At 43.4% G+C, this 15,242-nt stretch overlaps 1 protein-coding gene across 3 annotated transcripts in view; it reads left to right on the forward strand.

Annotated features, from left to right (window-relative positions):
- KIAA1210 (KIAA1210 ortholog) overlaps positions 1-15,242 on the forward strand; it is a 273,066-nt gene that overhangs the window by 105,015 nt on the left and 152,809 nt on the right. For all 3 annotated transcript variants that reach the window (XM_063937350.1, XM_063937351.1, XM_063937349.1), the window contains exon 2: positions 7,069-7,145. In XM_063937350.1, coding sequence (XP_063793420.1) covers positions 7,069-7,145 — 77 coding nt within the window. The remainder of the gene's footprint in view (positions 1-7,068; positions 7,146-15,242) is intronic.

The raw sequence follows: 15,242 nt of genomic DNA on the forward strand, positions 1-15,242 counted from the left end.
CCCTCTGTACTATATAATGCATATTGTTGAAGATCCTGTCCATAATAACTTAAAATGTAGAAGGATAATTTACATTAGGGTGATGGGGGACCATGTACCTAGTGGTTCTTGAAACGGAGGAGGATGAGACTGTGTAGTAAAAGTAACAAGATGGTAGGGGTATTGCGCAGGAAGGATGGAAAAGGGGTGGGGCAGGAACCCATCAGCTCCAAGCAACATGAAGACCATGCCGCACGAATCAGTCCTATTTATTATTATTATTATTATTATTATTTATTTATTTATTTATTTATATGGCGCCACATGGGATCCGCAGTGCCCACTTACAGAGTAAACAAATAAGCAAAACGTGAAGACAGTGACTTACAGTTCAATACAATATAGGACAAGTAGAGGGTATATAAACATAGCTGCGTCAGTAAACAGCACTTATCAGGGTGGCAGAAAACCAAAGGATTTGGTGCCATCAAAGCCAATGTTGAAAAGAAGATAGGTTAAGTAAGAGACGTAAAAAAAGCACATGAGGGAAGAGAACCCTGCTCATGAGAGCTTACATTCTAAAGGGGAGGGGCACACAGGGTTACACAGATGGGGTTGAAAGTGAGCGTGGGCCACAGAAGGCTTAGGATGAGAGACGGCTGGGTTTGGTGAAGAAGTGTGTCTTGAGAGCCCGTTTGAAGTTTTGTAGAGAGGTGGAGAGTCTGAGGGGGAGGTAGAGAATTCCAAAAAAACGGAGCAGCACGTGCAAAATCTTGGAGGCAGGAGTGAGAGGAGGTAATCAGAAGGCAGGAGAGGCAGCGTGCATTCGCAGAGCGAAGAGGACGTGCGGGCGTGTAAAGGGAGATAAGGTCAGAGATGTAACTGGGAGAGAAGTGGGTGAGGGGTTTGTAAGTGTGAGAAGCTTGAAATTGATTTTGAAGGGGAAGGGGAGCCAGTGAAGGGCTAGTAAGAGAGGGGAGGTGGATGTAGTGCGTTTGGTAAGAAAGATGATCCGGGCAGCAGCATTGAGGATAGATTGGAGTGGAGAGATGTATGTTTTAGGGATGCCAGTCAGGAGGAGATTACAGTAGTCCAGTGTGGAGATGACCAGTGAGTGGTTAAGGGTCTTAGTGGCATCCTCGGTGAGAAAGGGTCTGATCCTGGAAATATTTTTGAGATGAAAAAGACAGGTTTGTGATAAGTGCTGAATGTGTGGTTTGAAGGAGGGGAGGAGTCGAGGATTACTCCAAGACAGCGCACTTGGGGGCTAGAGGAGATAGTAGTGCCATCTATAGATAATGAAATTGTGGGAAGTGAGGTTGTGCGGAAGGTAGGGAAGATGATCAGCTCAGTCTTAGACATGTTAAGTTTAAGAAAGCGCTGGGACATCCAAGAAGAGATAGCAGAGAGACAGTTGGATACACGAGTGTGGAGAGCTGGAGAGAGGTCAAGGGAGGAAAGGTAGATTTGAGTATCATCAGCATAGAGATGATATTGTAAGTCAAAAGAGCAAATGAGTTCTCCCAGAGGATGTATAGAGAGACAAAAGGAGGGGAACAAGAACAGAGCCTTGGGGGACACCTACAGTTAGTGGAAGTGGTGGTGGTGGGGGGGTGGGGTGGAGCCATAAGAGGGGACAGAGAAGGAACAGTCAGAGCGGTAGGAGGACAGCCAGGAGAGGGCAGTATCACGCAGACCAAGGGAGTGAAGGATTTGCAGAAGGAGAGGGTGGTCCAGTGTCAAAAGCAGCAGAGAGGTCAGGGAGAATAAGCAAAGAGTAGTGACCCTTGGATTTAGCAGATAGGACAGTATTCTCTGGAGGGATGTTGTAAAGCACTAGTCATATCCATCCATGATCTACACCATTTTATACTCTCCCAAATGAATGTTCTTCAAAATATAGCTAGAATTATAACTAATAACACTAGTGCATAAAGGTCAGTAATGAAGCTCACTCACGTTGTGGTGACAGGGCACAGCTCCTGGTGTCCACTGTCTAATTCTAGCAGTGACAAATTCCCTTATAAATCTGAGAACAATTCCTAATTATGGCCCTGCTGGCTGCCACAATCGTACATATCCCCAGATTGCCAAAAGCAGCAAGTAAGCTAAACACTGAAGGGGGTCTAAAGGTGAGGTTGCACCTGAGACCATCTGTGCAAACTACAGATTTTCGGTGCTTTGTGCATGCGAAGGACCCGTTCTGCATGTGCGCAAGCAGCTCCTGTGGCATTGTCAATAACAGTCTAATGCTGTTATGGGGGAAAGGGCGGCGACATTCTCCGTTTGGACAAACAAAGTCATGTTGCGGCTTTTTAGGTGGTGGGAAGAGGCCAGGGATCTCTGTTGTAGGATGGAGATTTCCTGTCCTCTGAAACGGGCTCCTTGTGTGGCACCATTGGTGCTGCAAGCCGCCCGGTGGTGGATTCTTTGATCCGTTGCTGCATCATAGGATGCAGGTTGGATCATTAGTGTTGCAGGAGGCGTCTGCATGTAATAGTGTTAAGTAAATAACATCACGGCATGAACAAGGCCAGTTATAATAATGCTGATAATCTCGTTAGAATGGCTGAGGAGATCTGACATGTTCCATTTACCTAGACTGCAGAGTTTGTTAATGATTCAGAAGCAGTGGTGTCTAAGGTGAGGTCCCCATATAACCTTGAAGGAAAACATGCAAAGGCCAGGAATGGGCGGTAGTCCATACTCCGGAATTATGATTTCTCTCTATCAAGTTCAAGCCAAAACAGATCAATTGCCTTTTAAAGGATTCCAAGGGGCAAGATATCATAATCGTACTCTACATGGCCCACTTATCACACCTGGCAATTCATGTTTTGTTAGTTTAGATTCTGCAAAGATTACAAGCAATGGGCTACTAAATATTAGAGGAAGGCGATATGGGCCATTCTATGAGAATGAGTAAAAATATGCCATACATGACACTGTTAAAAATGTGTATCTTTTTGAGTTTTCAACATACTGTCAGTAGGTTGACAAGTTAAAGTATAACTCTTTGTCACCTAAAATGTTTAGGTCATCAGTCAATAGGTTGACCCCATATGGTCGACATGCATTAGGTTGACAGATAAGGTAGACCATGATTAAGATTGACAGGGTCATAAGGTCAACATGACAATGTTTGACTAACAAATGTTGAACACACAAGTTCTTTAATTTTTTATTTTTTGGGGGGGTTAAATCTTGTATGTTTGTTAATGTCATCTCTATCAGTCGAAATGTGTACCCCCTCAGGCTCATTTTGCTGGCCACGTTTCCGGCAGGTTACTAATCCCAATCGTAGTCCACGTGGATAGTAAATCAAGCAGAGGTTAGGAAAACATGTAAACCCCGCCCAAAAAAACATGTTGACCTTTTGAACCTGTTGACATTATGCTTGACCTATACACTGTTGATCTATCATATGGATTCCTTTCTCATAAGTTTTCATAAAAAAATAGCACAGGCTCTTAATTTGGAGTTAAGGGGAATAATCAAGTAACTTTCCTTTACAAAATGGTGGTGGACTTGTCTTGTCCCGTACGTGACAACTACATTTTGTGATATTGTGTTGGTTGTAACAGATAAAAAATTTTGGGGTGGTACATCTTTCCTGGCCAGTTAAAACATTGGTAGCTCGTGGTGGACCAACAGCCTATTAGGTGGTCTTATATTGATGATTACATTTGTTTGATCTCTGTTTTTTTATAAATATTTTCCGTCGGATTTCTATTCATACACAGTGGAAGGTGCTAAATCAGTCTGGCAGCATTTATCAGGTGCATGAAAGGGAGGGGTCACAGCAAACAGAAAACAAAAAGGGGGGGTGGGGGGTCTTTTTCCCTGCAGGTATCCCCCAGCACACTAAATAGTACTTGCAACAATACTTAACTATATGGTAATAGAAATTCAGAGATATTTGTTATGGTAAGCTGCCGGGCCCCTTCACGGCTTCTCTGATTACCGGCAGTCCCTACACTGCATGATAACAGTACCCACTTAGGGTCATGTAATTGTCTATTGTAAGGCCTCATGATAAAGGCACTAAAGAAATACATCCAAATTGAGGGCTAACTTACCTATGTGCCACACCTGGGATCTCCAACTAGTACTACAGGAACCAGCATGCCTTCCAAATGCTGATCCCATACTGAACCAGGACCTGGGTCACGTCGGCTTGCCCCGGCAATAACCTAGGTCAGAAGCTCAGTGTGAAAAGTATATAGTTACTTAGAAAATATTTCTTAACCGAGGATTAGTCGTATCATGATTTAGCGCTTGCATTTTAAAACACTGGGCAAAGTTACATAGTTACATAGTTAGTGAGGTTAAAAAGAGGCAAAATGCCCATCAGGTTCAACCTGTATTCTGTGTTAAGCTGTTCCTATTATTATGCACCTGCTGAAGTAATGGTTTAGTACCAACTGACAACTATGATTCTTACCACTCCCATATATTTAATGTCAATATGTTAAATGCTATAGCCCTGGATTCATTTTCCAGTTAGAAATTTGTCTAATCCGTTTTTAAATGCATTTACAGAGACTGCCATTATTACCTTCTCCGGCAGGGAGTTCCAAATCTTTATTGCCCTTACTGTGAAGAACCCTTTCCTACGTTGTGTACGGAATTTTCTTTCCTCTAGCCTCAGCGAGTGCCCACGTGTCTTATACAGAGTTCTTTTAATAAACAAATCCCCTGCTAATTCCTTGTAATGACCCTTTATGTGTTTGAAGATATTAATAATGTCTCCTCTTAGTCTCCTCTTTTCTAGTGTATACATATTTAACCTAGTAAGCCTTTCCTCATACTCCAGTGTCTCTAACCCTTTAATCAATTTAGTAGCTCACCTTTGAACTCTTTCTAGTTCCCCGATATCTTTTTTTTTTATAATATGTTGCCCAGAAGTGAACAGAATATTCCAGGTGCGGAAGTACCAATGATTTGAACAGCGGCAGGATTACATTCTCGTCCCTTGTCTCAATGCCCCGTTTAATGCACGCAAGCACTTTACTTGCTTTCTTTGTGGCATTTTGACATTGTGTACTGTTATTAATCCTATTATCTATGAGCACCCCCAAATGTTTTTCCACCACAGTTGCCCCTATATTTTCCCCATTTAGAGTGTAGGATACAAGTGTGTTTTTTGTCCCAAAATGCATAACTTTGCATTTTTCTATATTGAACCTCTTTCTCCACTTACACGCCCAGGTTTCGAGTTTAAATAAGTCATTCTGTAGAGACTCCACATCGCTTTCTGAATTAATTACCTTACACAGTTTAGTATCATCTGCAAAGATTGACATTGTGCTTTCCAGTGTTCAAGTTCATCTGTTAAACTTTAGATTCCTGACCTATCCTGACCTAATCACTTTTTTTGAGCCTTGAAGCCAAGGTGGAAATATGGTGGATGTCGGTGACGTGCGGTGGGGTGAGGCAGAGCCTTTCCTGTCATACTAACGTTTGTGCCACAAATATAAAGTATATGAAAAATACAAAAAATATGTTACAAATATCCTTCGTGTATTACGTGATTCATTTTTATAGTCAAAACTCTAAAGTAAAAAGTCTATGGCAGGTGAGGCAGTGCCTCACCTGCCTACCACTTCTGCACCTCTGTGATCAAAACTCACCAAATTTCCAGGAATTTATACTGTTGCACCTTTGCATAATGCCAACTTGAACCCTTTGGCTGATATATTGTGTGTAAATCTGGCTCTAGTACTAGCCAGTGCCTCCTGAGCCGTTTACCTCACCGCACGTCCCAGGTGGAGGGGCGTGGCCCAGAGGCAAGGGGTTCCTGGCAATACCCATCTGAGCACCCAGCTATAGTCTAACAAGAACAGAGGTCGAAGCTGGCAAATGGTCAACATAACTATTGAAAGCAGATTTGGGAGGATAGAGTCGAATTGCCAGGCTTGTACTGAAAACTTGCTAGTGGGCCTTAGTCAGTATGGATCGCAAATCAGGTGATTATCAGCAGGCTGCGCATGTGCAAAGATCAAAATGCAATTGCAGCCTAAGTGAAATACGATCGCTCTTTGACAGGAAGTGACCATTCATGGGTGTTAACTAGGGAGGCAAATCCCAGGATTAGGATTGGCAGGATCCTGGGATTTAGGCCTAAATTTGGCCGGGATTCAATCCTGGGATTGGAGCTTCCAATCTTGGGGATTTTGGCATTAGGATGCCCCGATGTTTTTTCAATGCTAGGCAGCGTTGAGTGTCCTCAGGAGACTCAGACACTGCCCAGCTCCCTCCTCCCAGCTCCCCCTGCCCCCATCTGTGCAGCGTGACGTGAAGTCAGAGGTCACGCTGTGCATTCTGGCGCCAGCTGCCTGGACTGCTCCTCACTGCCCACCGCCTGTAGCAAGTGAAGGGTGGGAGGCACTGAAGATTTTAATTGTAAAATGTTCAACTCAATCCCGGGAATCCCAGGATTGATCATTTTTCAATCCCGATACCCGGGATTAAAGAAAAGGCCCTAGATTGGCCTCCCTAGTGTTAACATGGTGTTTGCAGGGAGTGGTGGGAAAAACGGAAGCATGTCATGGCTGTTTCCTGGGCGTGTATCTGACGTCATTTGCAATTGATTACGATTAAAAAAAAAAAAGCAATTGCATTATTATTCTGAGTAGCCCTGGGTCAATCGCAACTGTTGATGGTACTCAGTTTCTGCAACTGGATCGCAATTCTGCAGATGTATACACAGATTTGCGATCGCATTGGTGGGCCACTTTTATCACTCAGGGTGGCTGTTCACATGTGGTTTTCAACAGTAGCAGTTTTGAGACGATTGCAATTTCAGTCTCAATAGTGATCCAATATGAATAAGGCCCTAGTGTCCGTCAATGTCCCGTTCTGCCCTGCTCATGCCTTGTGATTTGCTAAGCTCTGTTGTCTGGAAGTTGATATGCTACATGGAGTATGATTTCCTAGGGAAAAATGTCTACTATCCTCATTATCCTAGTGAAGACTAGTAATATCCTAATGAAATGTGTGAGGTTCAAACGGTGCGGGTGTAAAAGGCTGCAGAAACCAATTTATGAACATTGCCCTGTATTCAAAGACCTTATGCATTCTTTTCAGTGACACGATTATGGCTGCAAACCAACCGGAAGGGACGCGGTCTATAGAAACTAAAGAGGCTCCTGAAGACGTTTCAGGTAAACATTTACTTGCAAAGTTACTGTTCTTTTTCTTTGTTTTGTTTTTCTTTCTTTTTATTTGTAGCATACTAAAAAAATATCTTTCAATACTATTTTTTTAAATGCACTAGTTTCCATAATGTCTTATGTTTTTGAAACATGTAATGCACAATTATATCCAGAACTGAATTTGTAGTACGCTTTATTATGCTTATTAACGTTCCATGATGCACTTCCCTTTTCTGGTATACTCTGTAGAGAGCTGTTATAGACCTCTTCATGAACCGCCATCAACTATGGTGGTATTTTATGTTTATGGGGAGCTTCATGGCCAATCTCTTTCTTTTTATTTATTTATTTATTTATTTGTATTGGATGCCGAACTTTTATTTTGTTTTTAGTGTTTACTTAATGTCCGAAAACTTTTAGCGCAGATTACATAAATTTGGCACAGAACTGGGGTTTCATACATGTCTATGGCAGATGATTACTCATATCTATGTCTGTGTTAATATAGTTTATCCTTTGTCTATTTAATATATGGGATGCAAGGGAGACAGGCCATACGCACATAGCTGCTTTTATTCCTAACACTGACCAATAAGAGATATGGCTGAATGAGTACATAAATGACAATTGCATATATGTCTCTCTACAAATAATAGTTCATTCTCTCCTTATTTATGATACTATAATTTGGACTGCTTATTTCACTAGATTACAGAGCAGTTAGACCCCAACTAACACAGACTGCCATATAGAGAACATTTCACAGGTCCTGTCTCACCATATAGGCCTAGTTCTCCACAGATATTGGTGTGTGTGTGTGTGTGTGTGTGTGTGTGTGTGTGTGTGTGTGTGTGTGTGTGTGTGTGTGTCCAGTAAGGTACTAAGGCATGTTTCACTCCAGGGGCGGATTGACCACAGGGCTCACCAGGAAGATTCCTGGTAGGCCGACATGTCTGTGGGGCCTGTTTTGTGTGTTGTCATGTAGCCCCACCCTCCACATGACAGGCAACTCACATCACTAAGAGGTCTATTCATGAAGCCGTGAGCCAGTGGAGAAGTTGCCCATGGCAACCAATCAGCTGCTCTGTATATTTTTATAGTATGCAAATTATAAATGTTACTTCAATGCTGATTGGTTGCCATGGGTAACTTCTACACTGGCTCACTTCTCCACACTTTTCACTGCTTCATGAATAGGCCCCTTAGTATACAGGGTGAGTATCCCATATCCAAATATTCCGAAATACGGAATATTCCGAAATACGGACTTTTTTTGAGTGAGAGTGAGATAGTAAAACCTTTGTTTTTTGATGGCTCAATGTACACAAACTTTGTTTAATACACAAAGTTATTAATAATATTGTATTAAATGACCTTCAGGTTGTGTGTATAAGGTGTATATGAAACATAAATGAATTGTGTGAATGTAGACACACTTTGTTTAATGCACAAAGTTATAAAAAATATTGGCTAAAATGACCTTCAGGCTGTGTGTATAAGGTGTATATGAAACATAAATGCATTCTGTGCTTAGACTTAGGTCCCATCACCATGATATCTCTTAATGGTATCTAATTATTCCAAAATACGGAAAAATCCGATATCCAAAATACCTCTGGTCCCAAGCATTTTGGATAAGGGATACTCAACCTGTACTGTATTGTTCCCATTCATTCTGTTATTACATCTCTGCAGTACAGCAACTCTGCCATCCAGTGATGCTGCCATGACTACACGCTATGTTGTACCTCTTGTGCTTCCCATGTCTGGCCACCTCTACAAAATTTTACAGGATCACTTTTAGTTCCCAATCAGCTCCTGGTCTCCAGCGCAACTGCAGCAAAATACGCAAGGAAGGCCTCAACTGTGTAAAATCAGGCCCTATGAGGAGCAATCCCGCTACCCTGAACAGAAACCACCCCCATTCGGGCTGCTTCTATAAATTTCCCTGGGCTGGTTTTCAATCCTAATCCGGCCCGGTTTCACCCTGATTATGTGCAGTGGGCGACTGCTTATATAAGATTAGAGAGAGGGGCAGGGAGTGGTATTTGTTGTGGTCTTACTCTTGATTGCTTTAAATGCAAATGCACATAAAATATGTAGAGAATTGTAGTTACTGATCCCCCACTGGAGAAAAAAATGCTTATGTTAGTAGGGAGTCTGAATAATCTGATGACTGCATAGATGTAAATGTTATATCAAGATTCCAACCTCTAACAACTGTACAATTGCCCCTTTCTTCAAATGAAAACCATTTTTCTCCTTTCATAATACTCACTTTGGACTCATGGGGGGTATTCTAATAGGAAAAAACAGACACCCAACCGACTTTTCATACAATTGAATTGCACCCATTGGGGGAGATTCAAATGTTTGAAAAGTCGGTTGGGTTTCTGTTTTTTCCTGTCTATTAGATAGGAAAAAACAGACTCCCAACTGACTTTTCAAACATTTGAATCTCCCCCACTCTGTCATTATTGACCTGAACATGATATGCCCCCATTTCTCATCACTGTGAGAACATTCCTTTCCATTCCAAATGCACCTTACCTATATGGTGGTTTCTCACAATGGGGAACCTCTGAAAAAACGTATCCTCCCTGGTCAGACGGCGTCTTCAGTCGGTATTCACTATTCATGTAGGAAATTGCATGGTCCGTAAGATGCCCAATTATGTAGGAATATTACCATGGTCGTCGTCATCATACAACAGAGGATCAACCAGACTCATGCCACCTGTGTCACTTTTTACCCCCTGTCTCTCCCAGCCACACCATCTTCTCCCACCCTGCATTTCTATGACACACCATCTTCTATCCTGAGTCTCCCAGCCATACCATCATCTACCCCCTGTGTCTCTCAGCCACACCGTCATCTCCGCCCTGCGTTTCTCAGCCACACTTTCATCTCCCCGTGTCTCTCAGCCACACCATAATCTTTGCCCTGCATCTCTCAGCTACACCATAATCTCCTCCCTGCATCTCTCAGCCACACAGTCATCTCACCCCTGCTACTCTCAGCCTACCCCCTTTAAATCTGTGTCTCCCAACCTGCTCCCTTTAATATCTGTGTCTATCCGTCTGTTCCTCATTCACGCTGCCTCTCACAGCCTGCCTACCCCTTCACTCTGTCTCTCAGCCTTCATACTCCAATCACTCTGTGTCTTTCAGCCTGTCTCTCAGCCTCCCCCCACCCTTCTTTCACTCTGTGTCTCTAAGCCTCCCTCCACCCCTCCTTTACTCTGTATCTCTCAGCCTGCTCCGTTCACTGGCAGTTAGCCACTTTCAACCTCTGCTTCCTTTCTCTATGAGGCAGACTGTGAAGGCAGGCAGGCAGGCGCTACAGGAGCAGGAAGTACATAGTGAACGTGAAGCAAGGCAGAAGGACCGGGAGCGACGCATGATGTGACGTCTTGTCGTGCTCCCAGCAGCCCTGGCCCCTGGGTAATTGTAGGAGCTCCGGTGCCGCCGCTGAGTACAGTGCTTGGCGGTGCATAATAAACTAATTTTGCAGCTGCAAGGTGGTCAGGCTGGCAGTACTACGTACCGTCTGCAAATTTCTTAACCGTACACAGTACCGGCCCATATCACCATACTTGCAGTACTGTTCACCACCCTCTATTGGCAGTTGCAGTCAGGGTTGAACTGGCCCAGAGGGGTACAGGGGAAACCCCCAGTGGAACCTACTGCTTAAGAGCCCACCTCCTCTAGGGATCAGGTTTCAGACTGCGCTCTTGAATTATATATTATACATGTTACATTATACTGCACAGGATTATGGTGTATTTTCTACAGTGCATTGCTGTTATTAATCTGGTACATTATCACGCATGCACTAGCATTATAAACTGTATACATTTATCAAGGGGCCAAGGTCATACACTCTGTAATGGTTAGCCAAGCATCAGTGGTGGCTGGCCACAAATCTACACATGGTCCCCTTCCACTGTTTTCCCCCGGCGGGCTTTTCATTACCCAGTCTGACGCTTGATGCAGTATTATTCTCCTGCCTACCACAGGGGAATGTCTGTGCTAGATATAGGGCCTAATTCAGACCTGATCGCAGCAGCAAATTTGTTAGCTATTGGGCAGAACCATGTGCACTGCAGGTGGGGCATATATAACATGTGCAGAGAGAGTTAGATTTGGGTGGGGTGTGTTCAAACTTAAATCTAAATTGCAGTGTAAAAATAAAGCAGCCAGTATTTACCCTGCACAGAACAATATACAGGTGAAACTCAGAAAATTAGAATATCGTACAAAAGTTAATTTATTTCAGTAATTCAACTTAAAAGGTGAAACTAATATATTATATAGACTCATTACATGCAAAGTGAGATATTTCAAGCCTTTATTTGTTATAATTTTGATGATTGTGGTTTACCGCTTAAAATAACCCCAAAATCTCATAAAATTAGAATATTACATAAAATCAATAGAAAAAAAGGATTTTTAATACAGAAATGTTGGCCTTCTGAAAAGTATAATCATGCATATGTACTCAGTACTTGGTTTGGGCCCCTTTTGCATGAATTACTGGCTCAATGTGGTATGGCTTGGATTCTATCAGCCTGTGGCACTGCTGAGGTGTTATGGAAGACCAGGATGCTTCAGTAGCGGCCTTCAGCTCTTCTGCGTTGTTCGGTCTCATGTCTCTCATCTTTCTCTTGGCAGTGCCCCATAGATTCTCTATGGGGTTCAGGTCAGTCGAGTTTGCTGGTCAATACATTACCGTAATCCCACGCTCATTGAATCAGGTTTTGGTACTTTTGGCAGTGTGGGCAGGTGCCAAGTCTTGCTGGAAAATTAAGTCAGCATCTCCATAAAACTTGTCTGCTGAAGGGAGCATGAAGTGCTCTAAAATGTCCTGGTAGACAGCTGCGTTGACTCTGGACTTAATAAAGCACAGTGTACCAACACCAGCAGATGACATGGCTCCCCAAATCAACACAGACTGTGGAAACTTCACACTGGACTTCAAGCATCTTGGATTGTGGGCCTCTCCATTCTTCCTCCATACTCTGGGACCTTGGTTTCCAAATTAGATGCAAAATTTGCTCTCATCAGGAAAGAGGACTTTGGGCCACCGAGCAACAGACCTGTTCTTTTTTTTCTTTAGCCCAGGTCCAGGATCTGTCTGTGTGTGGTGGCTCTTGATGCACTAACTCCAGCCTCAGTCCACTCCTTGTGAAGCTCCCCCACACTTTTGAATGGCCTTTTCCTGACAATCCACTCCAGACCTGCTGCTTGTGCACCTTTTTCTTTCACACTTTTCCCTTCCACTTAACTTTCTATTAATGTGCTTTGATACAGCACTTTGAGAACACCCAACTTCTTTTGCAATTTCCTTTTGAGGCTTTCCCTCCTTGTGGAGGGTGCCAATGATGGTTTTCTGCATAACTGTCATGTCAGCAGTATTCCCCATGATTGTGAATTGTACTGAACCAGACTGAGACCATTTAAAGGCTCAGGAACCCTTTGCAGATGGTTGGGATTAATTAGCTGGTTAGGGTGTGACACTTTGAGCCTACAATATTGAACCTTTTCACAATATTCTAATTTTCTGAGATTTGGATTTGGAGTTTTCTTAATCTGTAAACCACAATCATCAAATTATAACAAATAAATGCTTGAAATATCTCACTTTGCATGTAATGCAATAATATATAATATATTAGATTCACCTTTTAAGTTGAATTACTGAAATACCTGTAACCCACACAAATCTAATTCTCTCTGCAAATGTTGTATCTGCCTCACCTGCAGAGCACATGGCTTTGTCCATTAGCTAATAAATTTGCTGCTGTGATCAGGTCTGAATTAGGCCCATGGCCCTCTGCTCTCTCTACAAACCAGGGCGTTACCTGCTACCTATATGCCTACTCTTGCATGTATTTCCAAGCCTTTCAAATCCTATCATTTCACACACAACCCCCCCTCCCCGCCCCCCCTCCACACACACACACACACACACACACACACACACACACACACACACACACACACACACTTGATATTGACATAAATCGGAGGTTCTCAAACGTGGTCCTCAAGGCACCCCAACCATCCAGGTTTTAGGTATATTCATGGCTCAGTAGAGATGGATGTATGTATATTTAAAACCTGAACCGTTGGGGTGCCTTGAGGACTGTGTTTGAGAACCTCTGGCATAAATAGTTTCCCAATTATGTCAAACATTTACCTTGTACTAAAACATGCTTCCAAGATAATGCATTGAGAGGATTATTACACCTCTGTGGGATTGACAGGAGAGCCTTTGGAGATAAAGGAAGACAAACCTTATCATCTTTATGTTCCTGCATACTTTAGGGGATATCCTTTCATACTGCTACCACTAAAATGTGTCTGGATGCAATGCTTCCATGTATGCCTACTTGAACAAGGCTGTACTACTTTGGTGGAATATGAACATGGAGCCAGAATAAGGTTATACAAATAAGCTTGAGAGCTGAGACTTGGACCTTGTCTTACAATATTAATGTTCTCCTGGTCTCATGTAAACAGTTGTTGAGCCTGCTTCCTTATTTAGTTATCCAACATTGAAGACAGATGACAGCACTGATCTCCATTGAAGACAGATGACAGCACTGATCTCCTACCTATTACCAGCACATGGTGTGACACACACACACACACACACACACACACACACACACACACACACACACACACACACACACACACACATCTTTCCCACCCTGAACACGATCCTGCAGAACATGTGTACCCAGCACATAATATCTGTGAGTGCTGCAGTTTATTCCTTGCTCTTTATAACAAGCGTTGCCCTTAGAAGAATGTAGTTTATATACTCCTTTCAAATGCTACATCTGGCTTGTAAATAACCATGTGTTATTCCCAAACTTAATCCTATATTTTATTTGCTAATGCTACATTGCCAGAAACAAAACAAACGTGTAGAGGGCTGCTGAACATAACGTAGTAGCAGTACATGTGATGACGCAGAGCATTAAACTCTCACATAGTTGATGGTGAAAGCATACAGGAAAAATCTAAATCTTGAACTTCCAGCAGCTACAGATATAGGTTACATAAAGCTAATGGGTATTATTTCCAGCAGACTCACAAGTGTTCCCTACCGCATTCAGCTATCTGGGTGGTATTCATGTGACCGAAGGTCGGGAGACCGACGGTCACATGACCTCCTCCAGCATCCCGACCCCCACTATCCCGATGGTCGGCATGCCGACCAACAGGGACTATTTCCACTCATGGGTGTCCACGACACCCATAGAGTGGGAATAGAACCTGTGGCGACCGTAGGTCGCCACCGAGCCCGCAGCGTGGCGAGCGCAGCAAGCCCGCAAGGGGCTTGCTGCACTCGCCCCTCCCCGTCGGTATGCTGCCGGGATCCCGGCGTCTGTAAGCTGACCGGCGGTCAGGAGACCGCCGGTCAGCCATACTACACCCCAGCTATCTTTATGGAGTGCTATGTTAGAATTAGATGCACACATGAACCGGTACACACACAACCCTCTCATGTATTATAGACACTGAACCGACTAAACTTTAAAATGACTGCACAATAGTAATAGGCAATGGTTGGAGTAGGATGGGGTCCAGTTGCCAGCGGCCACTACATGCAGTATAAACGGAGGAATGCTGCACATGCCCAGTGGCAGCAGATTTTCCTAGCAAGTCTGCTGTGTGACTGTGGACCTGAGTGCTCAATCATCACACCAGAGAGAGAATCTGGTAAGTGGCTTAGGGTGGGTACACACACATTAGATGATATTTTGATCTATTTGGCTGATTTCCAATGGATCGAAACGACAAATCGTTCAAATCGTCAAATGTGGACGCAATATCTGCACACTCCTGGGGTTGTTAGTGACATCTTCTGGTCGGCCCTACAGTAGGGCCGACAGAAGACATCGCTAACGAGAGCCATGCTGCCGTATGCTGTAGGGCCGACCAGTAGACTTAACTAACGACTGGGGTAGCGTGCAGTGCGTACACATTTCACGATTTGAACTATTTGACGTTCCGATCCATCAGAAATTCCCCAATATGTATGCAGTTGCTGAAGCCGGGTCCTTGTGCTCACGATCTTGTCCTGGGTACA

The sequence above is a fragment of the Pseudophryne corroboree genome, chromosome 8, assembly GCF_028390025.1.
Source record: "Pseudophryne corroboree isolate aPseCor3 chromosome 8, aPseCor3.hap2, whole genome shotgun sequence".
NCBI classification, from domain to species: domain Eukaryota; kingdom Metazoa; phylum Chordata; class Amphibia; order Anura; family Myobatrachidae; genus Pseudophryne; species Pseudophryne corroboree.